The sequence below is a fragment of the Nematostella vectensis genome, chromosome 5 (assembly GCF_932526225.1).
Source record: "Nematostella vectensis chromosome 5, jaNemVect1.1, whole genome shotgun sequence".
NCBI classification, from domain to species: Eukaryota; Metazoa; Cnidaria; class Anthozoa; order Actiniaria; family Edwardsiidae; genus Nematostella; species Nematostella vectensis.
In genome coordinates this window covers 5094135-5109942 of record NC_064038.1, presented here as the reverse complement: position 1 = coordinate 5109942, position 15808 = coordinate 5094135, and the positions used below count along the sequence as shown (strand labels likewise).

Here is a 15808-nt window from a genome sequence, read left to right as displayed (position 1 = left end):
AAGACTCGACCGCTCGGTCGAGGCGTTCGTCTACACAGTGCTTGGGGCGCAGGTAAACGTCCGTTCCTCTATCGCGGGGGCCGGTGGGCCGGCCATGGAGTCGCAGGCGGAGTTCACGACGCTGCTTGAAGACGCGATCATAGAAAACGACATCGCTCAAAGCGTGCAAAGGTACCAGTTAGCCGTGCAGGAGGCCAAGGTGAGGCTGAGTCTTGCGGTCGCACCAGGAGTGTGGCTGATGCCGGGCGATCTGGTGATAAACACGCAAAGCGTCGTGGGTTACAACAATAAGCTGCAGAAAGCCACGGACTCCATGACGCTCGGCGCAAACGCGATCAACACCGAGAGGAAGCCAGTCGGTGCTCATAACATGGCCGGTTGGCATCCTAGGGTGCAACACGTGACTGACCCTGGGATCGACCGCGTGCAGTCCCGGCGGCGAAGCAAGGCTTCCGCCCCTGCGAAAGTGCACGCAGAGGGCGCGGCCCCTGCCCCCTCTCCACATACGCACGCTGCGCATGGCATGACTGCCGCCGGACCGGGCGAAAAAAGTGACCACACCGCCCTCAAGGCGGGGTTGTCGGCACTCGCGGTGGCCGCGACGTATTTCTTGTTCCGATGACTGCTTTGCATTCGACGAACGCGGCTACGGCTAGAATGAGCAGCCACGCATTTTTGCCAAGGAATTTCACCGCTTCTCCTGCAGCCTTAAACACGAAGTTCGCGATGCTGCCTACTAGCCGAGGGAGAAGCTCGCCTAGCTTTTTCCCGATGGCCTCAAGCCCGTTACCGACCCCTCTGGCCACGGAGGAGAGCGACTTGCCGAGCGACGTCACAATGGCCGCGATCGTCGTCGCTACGGCCAACCCGATAGCGGTGACGGTAAAGCCGTACTTTTTGAAGATGGCTTTGATGCGCTCTCTTAGCGGCTTTTGGTTCTCGAGCTCTTGGTTTTCGCGTTCTAGTTCGTCAATCTCGGACAGCCTCTCTTCGCTGCGCTCACTGGCCTCTTGGCGGCGACTCTCTGACGTGTTAGGGTCGTCGGTGGTCTCCCTGTCTGCGGCACCCCTTGCAGCTCTTGGAGTCGTTCCGTGTTTTCCTGGATGACCGCGTCTACCTCTGCCACGGACCCCATCGCCAGCTTGAAGCCTTTCAGCTTTGCAACGTCCTGTCGAACGCCCCCGTCCTCATTGAACAGCCGTCTTGGTTCAGTCCAACCCCATTTGCCGAGGTTACGAACCCGTATTAGCGTCTCCCCCCTCTGGTCTGACTGGAACCGTATCAGATTCTCGTTAAGATCTGGGTATTTCTCCCTGAGGGACTGGAGACCGAGTCTTGTCGCTGCACCCTCTGTGGTGAACGAGGTTTCAGCGCGTGCCGTTCCGGCGGTTTGCGTTGCGCTTCGCGTAGCCATGCTATGCGCAGCATGCAAACGCGATGACGTGCTCGTCATTGGGATCGACTCCCCATCGTCGGGGTCAAACGGGATAAGGGGCGTCGTGTCGTCGTCCCCCGCTCCGCGATCGGCGGACGCACCCGGCAAGGTATCGTCAATGTCAACGTCAACATCACCCATGATGCGTGCACATAACTCGTGCTATGCTATATTAGACATGTCTAACAGTCCGCACTATAGCCACGCGGCTTCGTACTTTATGTATATATAGTATATATACGTATACGATGTCAGTCAGCGATAAACTTGACCTCCAACGAACACCCAGAACTCCTCTGGGGTTGAAACTCGAGAGAACTGTTCACCAGGTCACTCTCAACCCGTCGACGGCTTCCCTCGGCGAGACGCTATATGTGGCGGTCCCAAAGCTATCGGAAGGCGTCACGCTCGTGCCTGGCTCCTTGAGGGTTTCGATCTCTCCATCTCAGGCCAAGCAAATAATACCGTTGTGAACAACGTCGGCCGAAATCTTGTGAGCCGCCTGAAAATCACGTTTGCAGGAGAAACGCTCCAGGACACCAACCGCTACGACGTCTTCAAGACGTAAGAGAGGCTTTACCTGTCCAAGGTCGAGAGAGAGGACCGCCTGGATCAGGGCATACAGTCAGAAAACATGCGCAAGCTTCGCTCCAAGGCTGGCGATAAAGCAACTAGTAACGTCAAGGAGAACGCTCTAAACGCCGCCCACGGGGCGAGGTACACCATCCCGCTAGAACATTCTCTGCTGACGGACCACGGCGTACTGTACCCAAGGGCGCTCTCCGAGGTGCTGCTCTTCGAAATCACGTTCGCAACGGTTGACCAGGTAGTAGTAGGAAGCGATGCTACCAAATTATCCTATGGCATCAAAAATCTAGAGCTGGAATACGAAAGCCTGAGGGACGACAACCTCGCCCGGTCTGCAGCCGCTGCCTACCAAAACGGCACAACGTTCTTCTACGAGCAAGTGAACCTTCACAAGACCTTCGTGATTGCAAAGGGACGGACAGAATAATCAACGAGAGTGTCAACCTGCCGCGAAGGTCTATGAGTGGTCTGTTGCTCCTCTTTGTGGAGCCATATACGGCAAGGCTCGCGACTCTGAGAAGTTCGTGTACCGCGACATCAAGAGCGTTCGCGTTACAATCGACGGCGTGCCAAACAGGGTCTTCAGCCAGGGGCTGCTCCCCACGGATTTCTGGAGGGAGGCGAAAAGGCGGTTCGTCCGCCCCTCCCCGGTGGGGGCACAGCGGAGCGCCTGCCGCCCCGGCGGTCGGCCCCGAGTCGTTATATGGCGATGACAAGTTTGCTCTGTGGATCGACCTTCGGACGACGGACGACAGTGCTATCCATGGGGGTGGTCTCAGATTGGTCAATACCCGCGACGGTGTGCACCTCGAAATAAAACGCACGGCAAGCGGCACGGGTACCGTAAACTGTCACGTGTTTGTGGTGGCCGACGCGCAAATGAACCTTATGAACGGACAGCTAGAGTCCATACAATACTGAGCACAGACAGTTTCTGCGCGGTATGGACCCGAAAAACATCCCATTTAACGCTCTCATCGCGGGAAGACCCGATTCATAGTGGACCTGCTGCGCGGCCCTTTCCGGGGCAGGTTTGACTACATCGTACTCATGTGCCCTACCTTTGTCTACAACAAAACAAACGACGGCATAGGCGAGGGCGACGATCGTCTGTTTGTCATCGCACCTGAGGCGGGTCAGATCGACATACTGCTGAGGTTTGTCTCCGCTCTCTTCGAAGGCACTAATACGCTAATCATACTCGACGACTGTGCGGCCTCGAAAGACGTAAAGAGGCGCTCTGACCAGCTCGTCAACTTTGCGTTCAGCGCGCGCCACGTGGGTATCAGCGTGTGGGTGATCACGCAACAGCTTACCAGCATTACGAAGCCGTTCCGTGAGAACATCGCGGCCTTAATGGTCTTCTATACCCCGAGCAAGGCAGACATGAAAGCTATCCTGCATGACTACGGCGCGGAGCTCTCAGAAGAGAAGATGAAAGAGTACATGAAGGCCCTCAAGACGAAAAAGTTCTCGAAGTTAGAGTTTTGCTTGCGTCACCCTTATACCATCGCCCTAGTTGAACGGTAACCACCGCCCTAGGGCATAACGTGTGTGTGCACACATATACGTACGTACATACGTAATCACACGTGTTGCAACTTAGCCACGGCATGATGAGCGACGAATACTTTGAGAGTCTTCTTGAGGGGGGCGCCGCCGGCCTCCCGGTTGTCGAGTCGTTGGACTGCTCGACGCATCCTGCCGGAACGGCAACCGGAGGTGAGCAAACTGAGATAGCAGACGCGAGGGAGAAACTTGCGATTCTCGTAGCCTCGGGGAAGTCGAGAGCAATGGTAGGCAAGGCCCTGACTCACGACGACGTCAAACGCATGAGCGCCGAGGAGGTGAGGAAGTACGAAAGGCGATACGAGACCGCTCTAGCCAGCCGGACTACAGACACCCTAGCAGACAGCTTTCTGAAGCTTACGACCAAGCTAGTAGGGATGGCGCTGCCGATAGACAGTGTGGTCGATCTTCACAATGACCTAGTGTCGGACTACATCATCAACAACGAGCTCCGCACATTGTGCGGAAGCCTGTCTCTACGCTGCGGTCGTTTGATGGCTTTAGCCGTTGGGGCGTTACACATAGCACGTCATGTGAACACCGCCGGAACGGCAAGCGCTGACACGCGGTGTCAACACGAGGTAGCAGCCGCGAACCCACCAGTGGTTTGCCTGCCGAAACGGCACTCGCACAGTGGCGAGTCTGCCATCCCAGAGCAGACGTTCATTTGAAAGTTTGCCACTTCTTCAGCAGCCAAGTTGCTGACACCGCGTGTCAACACAAATGGAGGAACCTCAAGGAAGTACTAGTGCCCAGCCTGCCGGAACGTCAGCGGAACCTGACAAACAAGCTGCTGATGAGCATCATCAAGAACCTGCACGTACGCCTTCGGCGTTGGCGGAGAGAATCACGAGCCCCGAACCACCCGCGACCCGACCTAAACAACCTGGACGAGTCGAAGCCGGAAGCCTTTGCGCTTGGTAAAGTGGAACCGAATTAACAGAACGAAGAAAGAGACACTTCGTGTCGTGCAGTCGCCGGTCGGTAGCGAGCCGCAGGGACGCGAGGGCTTGCGCGCCGAAGGCATACACACACCAGTCCCGGAAAGCAACTCTGCTTGGTCGGCTAGCTCGGTTATCGGGGTCGCTGGTCTTCTAGTGTCATTGATCGGCCTCTACACACGTAGGCGGGAGCTAGCTGCCGCGTTCACTCGTACACCAGCTGTTAACCAGCGAGCTACCGATCCGCATGTAGCGGCCGACGGCGTGACTCCGCCCGCAAGGCCGCCGCTGGCGGCAGCACAGCAGACCAAGGATCTGCCGTTCCGGCGACAGCGCTTCGCGCTCCCGGACAATGCAAATCTCGGCTGTTATCCATGGAGTAAGCAGACATTTAGACACGAGGGCCCCACCCATATCCGCACGTCCGTGCATCATACGCGTGTACGCATATATAATGTCGACGACGCAGCAGAGCAAGATTACAAAGACCATCACCGACGCCGCAGTCATAACCGGCCTCGTCGCCGGTATCGGCTGGGTTGGGCGCAAGGTCTTACGCCATGAACTACGCAAAAATGACTGCCGCCGTTGCAGGTGCTGTCGCTTTGAAGGGTTACCTTGAGGACCAGAAGATCCTGCCCGTGTAATAGTGTACACTACTACAGTAGTGCACATCACTGCGCGTGTGAGCCATGTATTAGACTCGTGCGTGCTTTGCACAATTCATGCGCATTCGCCGCCGAAGGCATACTCATAGCACGTGAAGTGTGCGCACGTGAAACGTAAACGCACTACTCGATGGCCTCCATCGCGATTTTGGTTGGCGGCGCCGTCCTAAACGCGACTGCATTCGTTGGCGGCAACTACCTCGCAAAGTTCCTGTCGAACGATGAGAGCCCTGCCTTAGCTGAGAAGTAGAGGCAAGTTAAGGCCCTAGAGAAGTACCAACAAGACTATGGACGCTACCAACAGCGGCGAAGAAAAATCCTCGATTGGCAAGCTCAAAGTCGCGAGAGAGGGTCCCTCGCAAAAAAGAACTTCACCGAAACCGACTACGCGCTCAAACTCTACAACCAGACCCGGCCAAAACAATCCCTGGTGTCGATGCAGGCCCCCGAGCTGTCCGACTACTACATCCCCAGCAAAACGCAGAAGAACGCCGAATTGGCTTACATTGGCGCCGGCGCTCTCGCCATCGGCTACGCAGCTAGCCGCTTGCTGTGATGCAGCTGTCGTTCCAGCGCTGCGTCTAGGCGGCCTTTTTCCATGCTGCGGGTATACGCATGCGTATACGTATAAGATGATTGCAGACCGAGTACGCGCAGCAGTGCGTATGCACACCAAGCAGACGGCAAACGCCTGTTGGAGACTGATACATGCGTTGCAAAGCATTGCAATGCATCGCGATACACACGTAATGGCCCGCCGGAACGGCAAGCGCATGTCCGACGAAGAACTCGATGCGTTCCTTCGTCCTATATACTACGCCAGAGGTGGCTTCCAGGGAGTGACCGCTCTGCATGCCAAACTTCCCAAGGGATCAGCCTCCATAGATCGAGTGCGCAAGTGGGTAAGCTCGCAGCCAGTCGGGGGCTACACACAGACACCCCCTCCTACTACTACCTACGGCCACTTCTCGGAGCAGATACCAAACTGTATCCACCAGTCGGACCTGCTAAGTATGCCCTGACTGTCGTTGACGTTGCTTCACGATATAAAGCCGCCCGCCCACTGAGGACTAAGAGCGCGGCCGTCGTCTCCCGCGAACTCGCTGGCATCTATGCAGAGGGACCTCTCGCATGGCCTAAAGTCCTCATGGTTGATGACGGCACGGAGTTTAAGGGCGCTACCACAAAGCTCCTGACAGACCACGGGGTGGAGGTCCGACGGGCTGAGCCAGGGCACCACAGGAGCCAAACTTTCGCCGAGTCTTTCCATCGCTGGCAGGCACAGCGCCTATTTCGTGCGCAGTACTCGAAGGAGCTTGCATCCGGCTAGACAAACCGCGAGTGGGTTACTGCTTTGCCAATTGTCATCTCGGACATGAACGCAACGAAGACTCGCATGACTGGCTTTGCGCCTAAAGACGCCATAAAGCTGAGGTGCGTGCCTCTCAAAGCCGAAAAGCCCCCCTTAGAGGTCCCCTTAGGGGTAGGAACGGAGGTGTACATCGCCGTAAACGAGGAAGACCTTCAGGACAAGGGCCGACGGCGAGCGACGGACCCGTGGTGGACAAGCAGGGCATACCCAATACTAAAGAGGGTCATGGAGCCCGGACAGCCAGTGTTGTATTACACGGCGTACTCTAAGCAAGGCTTCACGCGTTCGCAGTTGCGTAGCGTGACGCTAGCGTGGCAAAACAGATAAAAAAAATCTGCTGATTGCGCTAGCGCCACCCTAGCGTGATCAGCGCTTGTGCCTTCTATTGCAGCTAAGGCACGTGAGTCTAACATTCCACTTGTAGTGACCCTGACTGTCGTCCAGCCGGTCGATACTGAAGCATTGGGGATGACTCTTGGTGTACCCCTGAAGCAGAAGCTGAGTGTCACAGACCGTGCACTTCTTTTCCGCGTCAGCAATCATGCCGAGTACGTAATCTACCGTCAGAACGTGGTGCGGTCCCGTGTACTTTGTGCGACCCTTTTGCCTTTCGTCTATAGCGTATCGCTTGATTCGCGCTATAATGAGCTTTTCACTGGGCGTAGCCTGCAGTCCTGTGGGAACCAAGGCACCGGGGGTGTTATCGGGGGGGATCACGCGAACTATCTGGTCGGCGAGCCGCACGCGGGAGATGCCGGTGTATACAGCATTCGTGATCCAGCCCTCTAAGCTGTGGCCCCTAAGTGTGCGCCCCTAAGTTTTCCTTGCTATTCCACACTTTGGACTCAACCTGCGCCGCTCGCCAGACGTCCCTGTATTTAAGAGGCGTTGGCCTGATGTTCTCTCTTTGGATCCACTTCTTGAAGGGATACCCTATTGCACCGCCCATCGAGTGCGTAGCTTCGGTGTACTAATGGTAGGCTGGGTGGTCATCAGGGAGCCATTTAGGATCATATCCAGTCTCGTCTGTAAACGCCCTGTCGATAGCCCATCCGTCTTGTCCCGATCGGTACAGTTTGCCTTGACTATAGTCACTTGTGCGTGACTATAACACGCCCACACAGCCAGATCCTCGTGCTTCTGGGGATCGCCCTGTTTATAAAGCGAATGAGCACCTCTCGCACTTTTGCCTCGCGCGTCTTTGTGGCGGCACTGGTAGCGCGAGGCGCTGCCTTCTCCTGACATAACGAACGAAGCTCCCCCTCAGCCTCGAAGTCTAGGCCGTGGACGCTCGCGATCACAGGTGGTTGAGTCGGAAGCTCCGCCTAGGCGTGGCTATTGTGGCAAGGGATGCGGATTTGTGTGTACCCCCTCTCGTACTTCCCCGAGTCCCACATAACGTTGCCCAGGGCGTCCACGGCTACCAGCATTATCTCGAGCTTCTTTTCCATCTCAAAGAGGTCTTTTTTGGTGCATCCTGTAGTGGCCAGCTTCTTGTCAAATCGCTCGAGGATCTTGCCTCGTGTCAGACCAAGGGAGCGCGAGGTGCCGCGGTTCCTCAAGAAGTTGGCAACATAGCTCACAACACAGTTAGCGAAGGCGTCACCCCCCTCTCGCTCAAACATTGGCCCAGGCTCCCCATTTTGCTTAGGTAAAGGGCGAAGCTCGTATCTCACATAGACGAGGTACTCCCGTCCTTTCTCCCAAATACCCGCATCGATGCCTTCCAGTGCGCCGACTGCGATTTGGTCCCCTCTTTTGACTAACGACCCACCAATCGTGTGCTCCGAGCGCCCGTCCTCCTCCGTGATTGGCGCCAATGACTCTGCGGGGGCCTTACCAACGACCGTGAAGAGTCCGTAACGCCGGTCGGGGTCTACCATCTCGAGCACCAGCGGCAGCACTGCGTTTGCCCTCAGAGACTCTCGCTCGCGCGAGACCCACCACACCGAGCCGTCGTCATTAATATCAGGCCCCCGCATAACCGGCTTTAGAGCAATGACTCCTGCTCCACCAAGATCTCGTATCTCCTGGTAAACACCGGCGCTTATGTCTTGGCCCCGAAGAGTGGCATCCACGCTTGGGAACCGAAGATGGGCGCCGCCGACGAAGAGAGAATAGTACTCCTCGGGGTCTAAGCTCTCTGGGCCCTCTTGCCGCCGTCCCGGCAGCAAAGGGTCGACTTCCTCTGTCCACACTTTCGCCGGTACGAGCGGCTTAAGCAGCTTGTGTTTGACATCGTCGGGGATGTCCTCGTACAGGATGTTCTGGACCAGCCCTGCCAGTACGGCGGGCGCCTCTTTGTCAGGCATGATATCGAGAATCTCCTCTATATAAGCGTATATAAGGTATACCCTGTGCCACCCAGTCTCCGACTGCCCGTATCACAACCGGCGGGACGAGTGTTCGGGTATGACTTGTGCCACCCAGTATCAATTGCCCGTACCGCGGGCTGCGATGTCAGACAGGAAGGGTGCGAATTATTTCCGAGCGCGCCTCTCGACGCCACGCATCCTCTGCCCTTCACGATTCGCTCCGCAAGGGCGGCACAACCGCGTCTCCGACCGAGTCCCTATGCCGCAGATCCTGCACGGCACGGGGAGGGGGATGCCCTTACGGAGCCTTTGGAGGTGCACCTTGCAATAGGTGTCCATGCATCTCCGGCCGCACGTGTTTGCGTGGCCTACCTTTAGCCACCCGCAATAATCCTTTCCGCACCTCATCCTTCGAACGCTTGGTATACCACAGGACAGACGGATGTCTAATTGCAAGTCCTTGGGGGTTCGAACTGCATCATTGGAAAAATATAGCCATGATACTTTATAACAACTTCATTTATTAGGGTGCGAGTCACAAAGTCCTTAAAAACGTATGTCATGAAGTACCAAGCTCAATTATCCAAGATGGCGGCTCCACTCAAACACGAAATTAGACCTAAAGTGCTTGGCTGGAATCTTTCAGTAACAACCGAGGGGAAAGAAGAGGACGCCTTTGTAGATGGAGTTCGGCCGCCTCTATGAAACCGTATTTCGGAAACAGGAGGCTTCTGTGGCAAACAAAGATTGCCATAAAATCGTAGACCTCTGGCCGGCGATCGATAAAAAGAACACACGGCGGTATTCATCGCCCTATTATCGCTGCTTTAGCAGAAAAATCCCGAGAAAAGTTCGAAGTCATGAACACAAGCACGACCAAACTGGGGATTGGGGTCAATTCAAGCACCACGTGAGTAAAACTCAGGTTTAAACGCCACGCCAGCGGCTTTGAATTTACGGCCGAAAAACAGTTATTCCGCGCTCCGTAGGTCTTGCGTAGATGGATAATTAGCAATCTACGCGGGGCCTCATCCGCATGAGACGGGGCTGGGGGCCGCTGGCTGGGTTTGTGTACGCGGAACGGGCTCGGCCTACTACATACACAATCGCCCAGGTCGCGCCTGCGCGCTTTTTGGACCAAAGAGTTGTGTACGCGAACCGCGCCCGGCCTACATCAGCAATTGCCCCAAAAAGTCGTGTACAAGAAACCGCGCCCGGCCTGCATGGGCAATTGCCCCAAAGAGTCGTGTACTCGAACCGCGCCCGGCCTACATGAATAATTGCCCTAACTATTTATGTACGTGAAACATTATATGCTTGATATATGTGGAAGGGGGGTAGCATCCGCATGAGACGGGGCTTGGGGGCTCGGAGGGCGCGCCGCGCCTCCCAAGCCTAAGATGGGGTTGGGGGGGGGGGGGGGGCGGAGGGGCCCGCCGCTGCCCCCAGGGGAGTTTCACTCAAACCACCCAGTCCCCCCCATGTTACCATGAGAGATCAGAAAACATTTGACAGCGAATTGTTTCTAATGACACAGTGAATCATTCAGAAAAGTACCGAAGAATTAATTATTCACGAAATGCTTAAGATCAATATAAGAAGTCTATCACGAACAAAACTTAAAGTTTGTTCGACATAAATAACAAAAACATAAACCCACATATATTGGGTTAACTATGTTTTTTGCAGCCCTTGTTTCCACGTTGAGACCTTTGATAACAATGACGACGTAGACGTACGTGTGAGGGACGTAACATAGCAGTATAATGGTCATAAGGTATTTGAGGGCTTTGAGAGACTTGCGATACTTAAGAATGCGTATCTGATCAGCCCGCGCACTTCCACTGCTACGTAAATTACGGTCTGGTTTCTCTTGTGCTTTTCCACGTGTCTCTGCTGAGTTCTTTAAACTTCTCAGTTGAAACGCATTTAAATAATTACATTCTTTTACCTGTTGCGGATTTCCCTGACTAAATTTTTTCTCGCTTGAAATCTCGCCTGAGTTCTCCATCATCCTTTTGTTGTTTCCTCCCTGGTCTTCTCTAGGCAGTGCATTATTCGAGACATCAACGAAATTCATCCCACTAGTGTTGACGTTGCTCACATTTTCACGTAAGTTCCGAGCTTTTTGTCGGGCAGTCATTTTTCGATAGTGCTTTCTCAGTGCAATGTAAGCCTTGGAATAAGCTAAGATCATAGTCACAAGGCACATCAACATAAGCGCAGTAATCACCACGAAAAACAGCTTTGCTTCTACCCACAGCTGTAGGAACCCAGTGAACACAGCAAGAACCCACAGGATCACCACCAGTCTGACAACGCGGCATTGCGTGACAATCAAACGGTAACGCAGTCCTAAGTGTAACGCAAGGCATCGGTCAAGACTCATAACTGTAAGAGTATAGAACGATGTGCCGGCCAGGAAGTAGCTTGAGACAAGCGCAACAATTTTCACCCCTGCGTTGCAGAATTCCTCGAATTTGCCACTGATTTCTGAGAATTTGTACGCCACGTAAAAAGGCTTCGTCACGAGACCGGTGAGGAGATCCGAGAAAGACAGGCTGCAAATAAGAATGTTTGATGCAGAGTGAAGAGGTGGCGTCTGGTATATTGCAAGAATGACCATAATGTTCAGGAGGATCGTAGGAGGGGAGAAAAGGCAGTTGAGGACAATGTTGACGACATAGCTGGTGTAGGCTAGTTCTACGGACGCGCGATCCAGTACGATGAACCAGCAAGTCTGTTCAACTGTTTCGTTAGTCTGCATTGTCTGTTAAGTTCTATCCGAGTTTCCATATACTACTACTGTTTGCCCTTAGCACGCCCATTAGTTTTAAAGCCCCTCTCACCGCTCGTGATAGTTCAGTTTAGGAGCAAGCTATCGTGTCATTTTATAGTCTTGGCTTTACTGTCGATGATTGTGTTTCAAGTAATAACTAAAATGGCTCAGGGCACTTCAGGAAATGTGGGTATCTAATGTATTACTGTTTTAAAAAATGATTAAAGTCGGTTTTCTTTTTTAGTGATATCTTATCTCATAAGTTTTTTTTTCTATGAACCGAGTTTTCTCAAACTTTACTGATCGTTCGGTTATTAGGAGCCATATATTTAATAGGAATCAAGGGATAAAGCTATGATGGACTAGACATGTATTGAACCCATTTGGTGAAGACGGAAAAACCGTATGCTCCGCGAAGAGATACTGAGGGAGAAGCCACGTTTTCGTACAATGGCCGTCTGCATTGCATTCCGGACTGAGTTTCCCTTTTCAAAACACCAATACCAAGACGAGGCTGTAATGCACGCTTCCAAGACTGGCATTTTCGCTGCCTTTTTTCTTGATTATCCTCGAGCATCGTTTATTAAGGCTGGGACGAAATCTGCAAATTTCAATGACACTTACAAAAAGTCGCATCAAAATTTAAAATGTCGCATTTGATATTTTATTAATTATCACTCGCTAAGTACTTGAAGGAATTCTCTGCTTTATTTGATGTAAAATAAGCTTATTTGAAACATTCCCTCGTGTTACGCATTTGTAAATAACTACTCACATAAAAGTTAGTTTTCGGAAGAACTAACAAAACTTATCCTGTAAAGCACCACCATGAATGGAACCCTAAGGACGAACACAAATATTGTGGCCAAACCCCCTTTCACCTACTTTTAAATATGTAGTGGAACTCCGATTATTCGAACTCGAACTTCGCGCTAAATAGGATTGACTCCAAGTTTTTATTTGATAACTCGGCATACCCTATAACTTGAACCGACTCCAAGTTCCCTAGAAACTACTTTTCAGTCATTTCCGTTTGATAACTCGACATCCCCCCTAACTTGAACTGACTCTTAGTTCCCTAGATACTATTTTTCAGTCATTTCTATTCGGATAACTCGAACTCCCTGCTCACTCGAACTGTTTCTCGTTTCATTTGAGGGTTCGAATAAGCACGCTTTACTTCATTGACTATGCAGAATAGCGACATGTTTCTATAGCTTGCTGTTCTCTTGATATAATCTAGGTTGATGAGTTTTTGTGACGAATGTTTACAAAGTCAAGTGTTTTGTTGAGAAAACACCATTTACAAGTGATAATACCGTTTAGTTTTACAAAGGCACATCAAAGCTGTACAAACATTGAAAACGGATGAAAACCTTTCAGGTACTTGGAATGTTGTTATTCACAGTTTGAAAATATTAACTTTTCCATGAATCAGATGAGAATATGAGTAGCTATATATTTTGAGTTTCAGTTAATGGAACTCTACACCACCTTTTTTACTTACCAAAATATAAATTTAGCCTAACTTTACTGAATGTGTGAGGAGAATTGATAAGCGGCGAGCATGTGTTTGTTGCATGACTCTTGGCTATAGTTTCCGGTTGTCACGAATTAAGCCCCAGCTTTTTTATCATTTTATGAAATAAGTCTTGCCTATAAACATGCATAGAAATAAGAAAAAAATACAGCTTGACGTGTAAAACCTTGAAAAGGATTCCACTATTCTGACTAATTCCTTATTTAGACGGAAGCTGAAGGAGCCAGTATCGGCCCACTAGTGACGCGGCAGATTTGGTGTCGCAAACACACTGCAAGAAACGCCTGGCTGATCTGCAAACAACAAAAGGGTACACATTAGTAGAAATCTAAACAAGCGGAGCGCATTGGTTACATTTAAACTGTAGCATGTTTTAACTAATCCACAGGGCAAGTGAGAGAAAGCATCCATTTCCAACGGCTGATTTTTGGGAAGCTGCAGTGACGTTCCCTATTGAATTTGGTAAATAAAGCAAGATGCCTAAATTTCAGAGGTGTGCCTTAAGAGGGCTCTTAAAATGCCTGTTAGTATGAGACTAATGTCAGCTTTGATTAAGTTCAGCTGTGATTTTTCTTTCCCATTTCTTCCCAGAGAACTCGAAACACAGGAAGCGCAAATCCCCTCTTTTGTTCTTAATTTTTCACTGTCAGAGTTTCCTGTGGAAACTAGTGGAGCTTGCTTAGGGTCTCGGTTTAATGTCTGAAAGTCGTTTGCAAAATGGATATATGGACGCGTTACATTCGCACCTGGTGTTTCCAAGAATACACTGTGCAACTGCCTGGATAAGTCTGGCTGCAGTGCAACTTGGGTCGAGTTTCAAAACCTGAAAAGTTTAGAAAAATATTGAGATCGCCTTACATGTTAACCAATTGAACTCAAATTCAACAGACACTGAGCTGCCGGAGCGTGTATCGTAGCAAGAAATCCATTATGCCTACGAAAATAACCTTAGTTGGGTCACTACCTAGAAATTAATTGTGCGATTTTGATTCTTTCTGATATCTTGTGATGCTTCACATCGCTCAAAAGCACAAAATATACATTGTAGGCTATACAATATGGTGCATGGGTAAATCGATCATCGCTGCTTATTGAAATAGGTGTGTTGTGCAATTCTCTCCCCAACGCAGCGAATCACCCCTCCCCCATCCTCACAATTGGAATGCTTTATACAAGCTCTGTATTGAGCCTAACATATAAAATTTCTCAGTGTGGGAAGACCTTTGTTCGAATCACACATTACATACTTTTGCGTCTTCTATCAAAAGGAATTGAGAGTTATCTAGACCCAGACCCAGACAGCAAATAGCACCCACCTCGGTCGACGCCTCGGTACACAGTGCCTCCCATCGCTCACGGTTAGCCTCGTCAGCCTGAGATAAAAGTATAGGACACGATTGATCTGTGGTACTTGAATGTTTCCAGACCTTTGTAAAATTCGTAAGCTAACTTGACAAAGCGGCTGCTTTGGAGGCCGGAGTCAGAGTTGAGACTTTACTTTTTACCTTAAAATAAGGTTAACCCACCTGGATTTGTTGCAGAGCGAGGAGAGCCAGTCGAATAAGGGGGACTAGGCGCCAACTTGTTGATCTGGTCATGTGGCAGAAGATTAAAGGTACAGGCAAGGGACACAAGAATAGTTATACGGATTAGCCAATCAAAGTGCAGGGATACTAAAACAGCCCGACCAGATGGCCAATCAAAGTGCAGGGATACGAGAACAGTCCAAAGGGTTAGCCAATCAAAGTGCAGGGATACGGGAACATTTAAACGGGGTAGCCAATCAAGGAGCAGAAATACAAAACAGTCCAACCAGAAAGCCAATCACAGTAACCTAATACGTAGTGGAGCACTGAGACCTTAGGGTGGGCAACAATAAAGTAACAAATGCGGTAGCTATTCAAGATGCAACAAACACAATATACTGGCTATGCCGGAAAAATAACTGTATCTTGTTTTAACAATAAAACCGAACGGGTTAAAAAAGTATATGTCACACCCTCAAAAAGTCAAAGTTAAGCCTACGTAAGCTGGACACGGGGTTTACCTTTTGCCAGATCCTGCCTGGAGACATTGGCGATAGCACAGCTCAGCCGCCATGGGTGCGCCCAGTTTGTTCTGAACTTGTGCGACGAGCTGGGAAAAAGAAATGCATGCAAATGCATGCAAACGAATCGAGTCGATTGTTTGATCTTAATTTGCATGCATTTGCAATGAATACGGCTCATGGACAATACGACGTTTGACCTTAGCCTTAGAAAATGTTTATACAATATTTATATATATTTTTAGTATTGTTGCTAATGCCTTGGTAAGTCTGACGGGTATTTTCCCCTCCCCCTTAAATATCTAGTGTTTAATACGAGCGTGAGCGTGAGCAGCCTCGAAAATTGTATCGAGGGCCAGCATCCGTTTCTTATTAAGGAAAAACAATATATTGGATGTACCATTAAATTTGAATAAGCGCCCCTAATACGGTACACAGTATTTTATCACAATCAATTGCCCACACTTAGTCGGTTTTTACTAATCAAATTTCAATTCAATTTTCGAATTATTAAATTGCATTTGATGAAATCTCGTGATGACCATCCAAAACAC

The 15808-nt window shown here is 50.9% G+C and overlaps 1 protein-coding gene and 1 long non-coding RNA gene across 2 annotated transcripts; both read right to left on the bottom strand.

The window, feature by feature from the left end:
• Window positions 1-10494: 10494 nt before the first annotated feature.
• Window positions 10495-11655, bottom strand: LOC116616134 (dopamine receptor 2-like). The gene has a single exon (XM_048727920.1). The coding sequence runs from the start codon at window positions 11653-11655 to the stop codon at window positions 10495-10497; it is 1161 nt and encodes a 386-aa protein (XP_048583877.1).
• A 2188-nt stretch (window positions 11656-13843) lies between these two features.
• Window positions 13844-14587, bottom strand: LOC125563193. Its single transcript, XR_007308205.1, has 2 exons — window positions 14524-14587; window positions 13844-14030 (listed from the first exon to the last, which is right to left on the bottom strand). It is a non-coding gene; the product is annotated as an uncharacterized LOC125563193 (long non-coding RNA).
• Between the last annotated feature and the right edge of the window lie 1221 nt (window positions 14588-15808).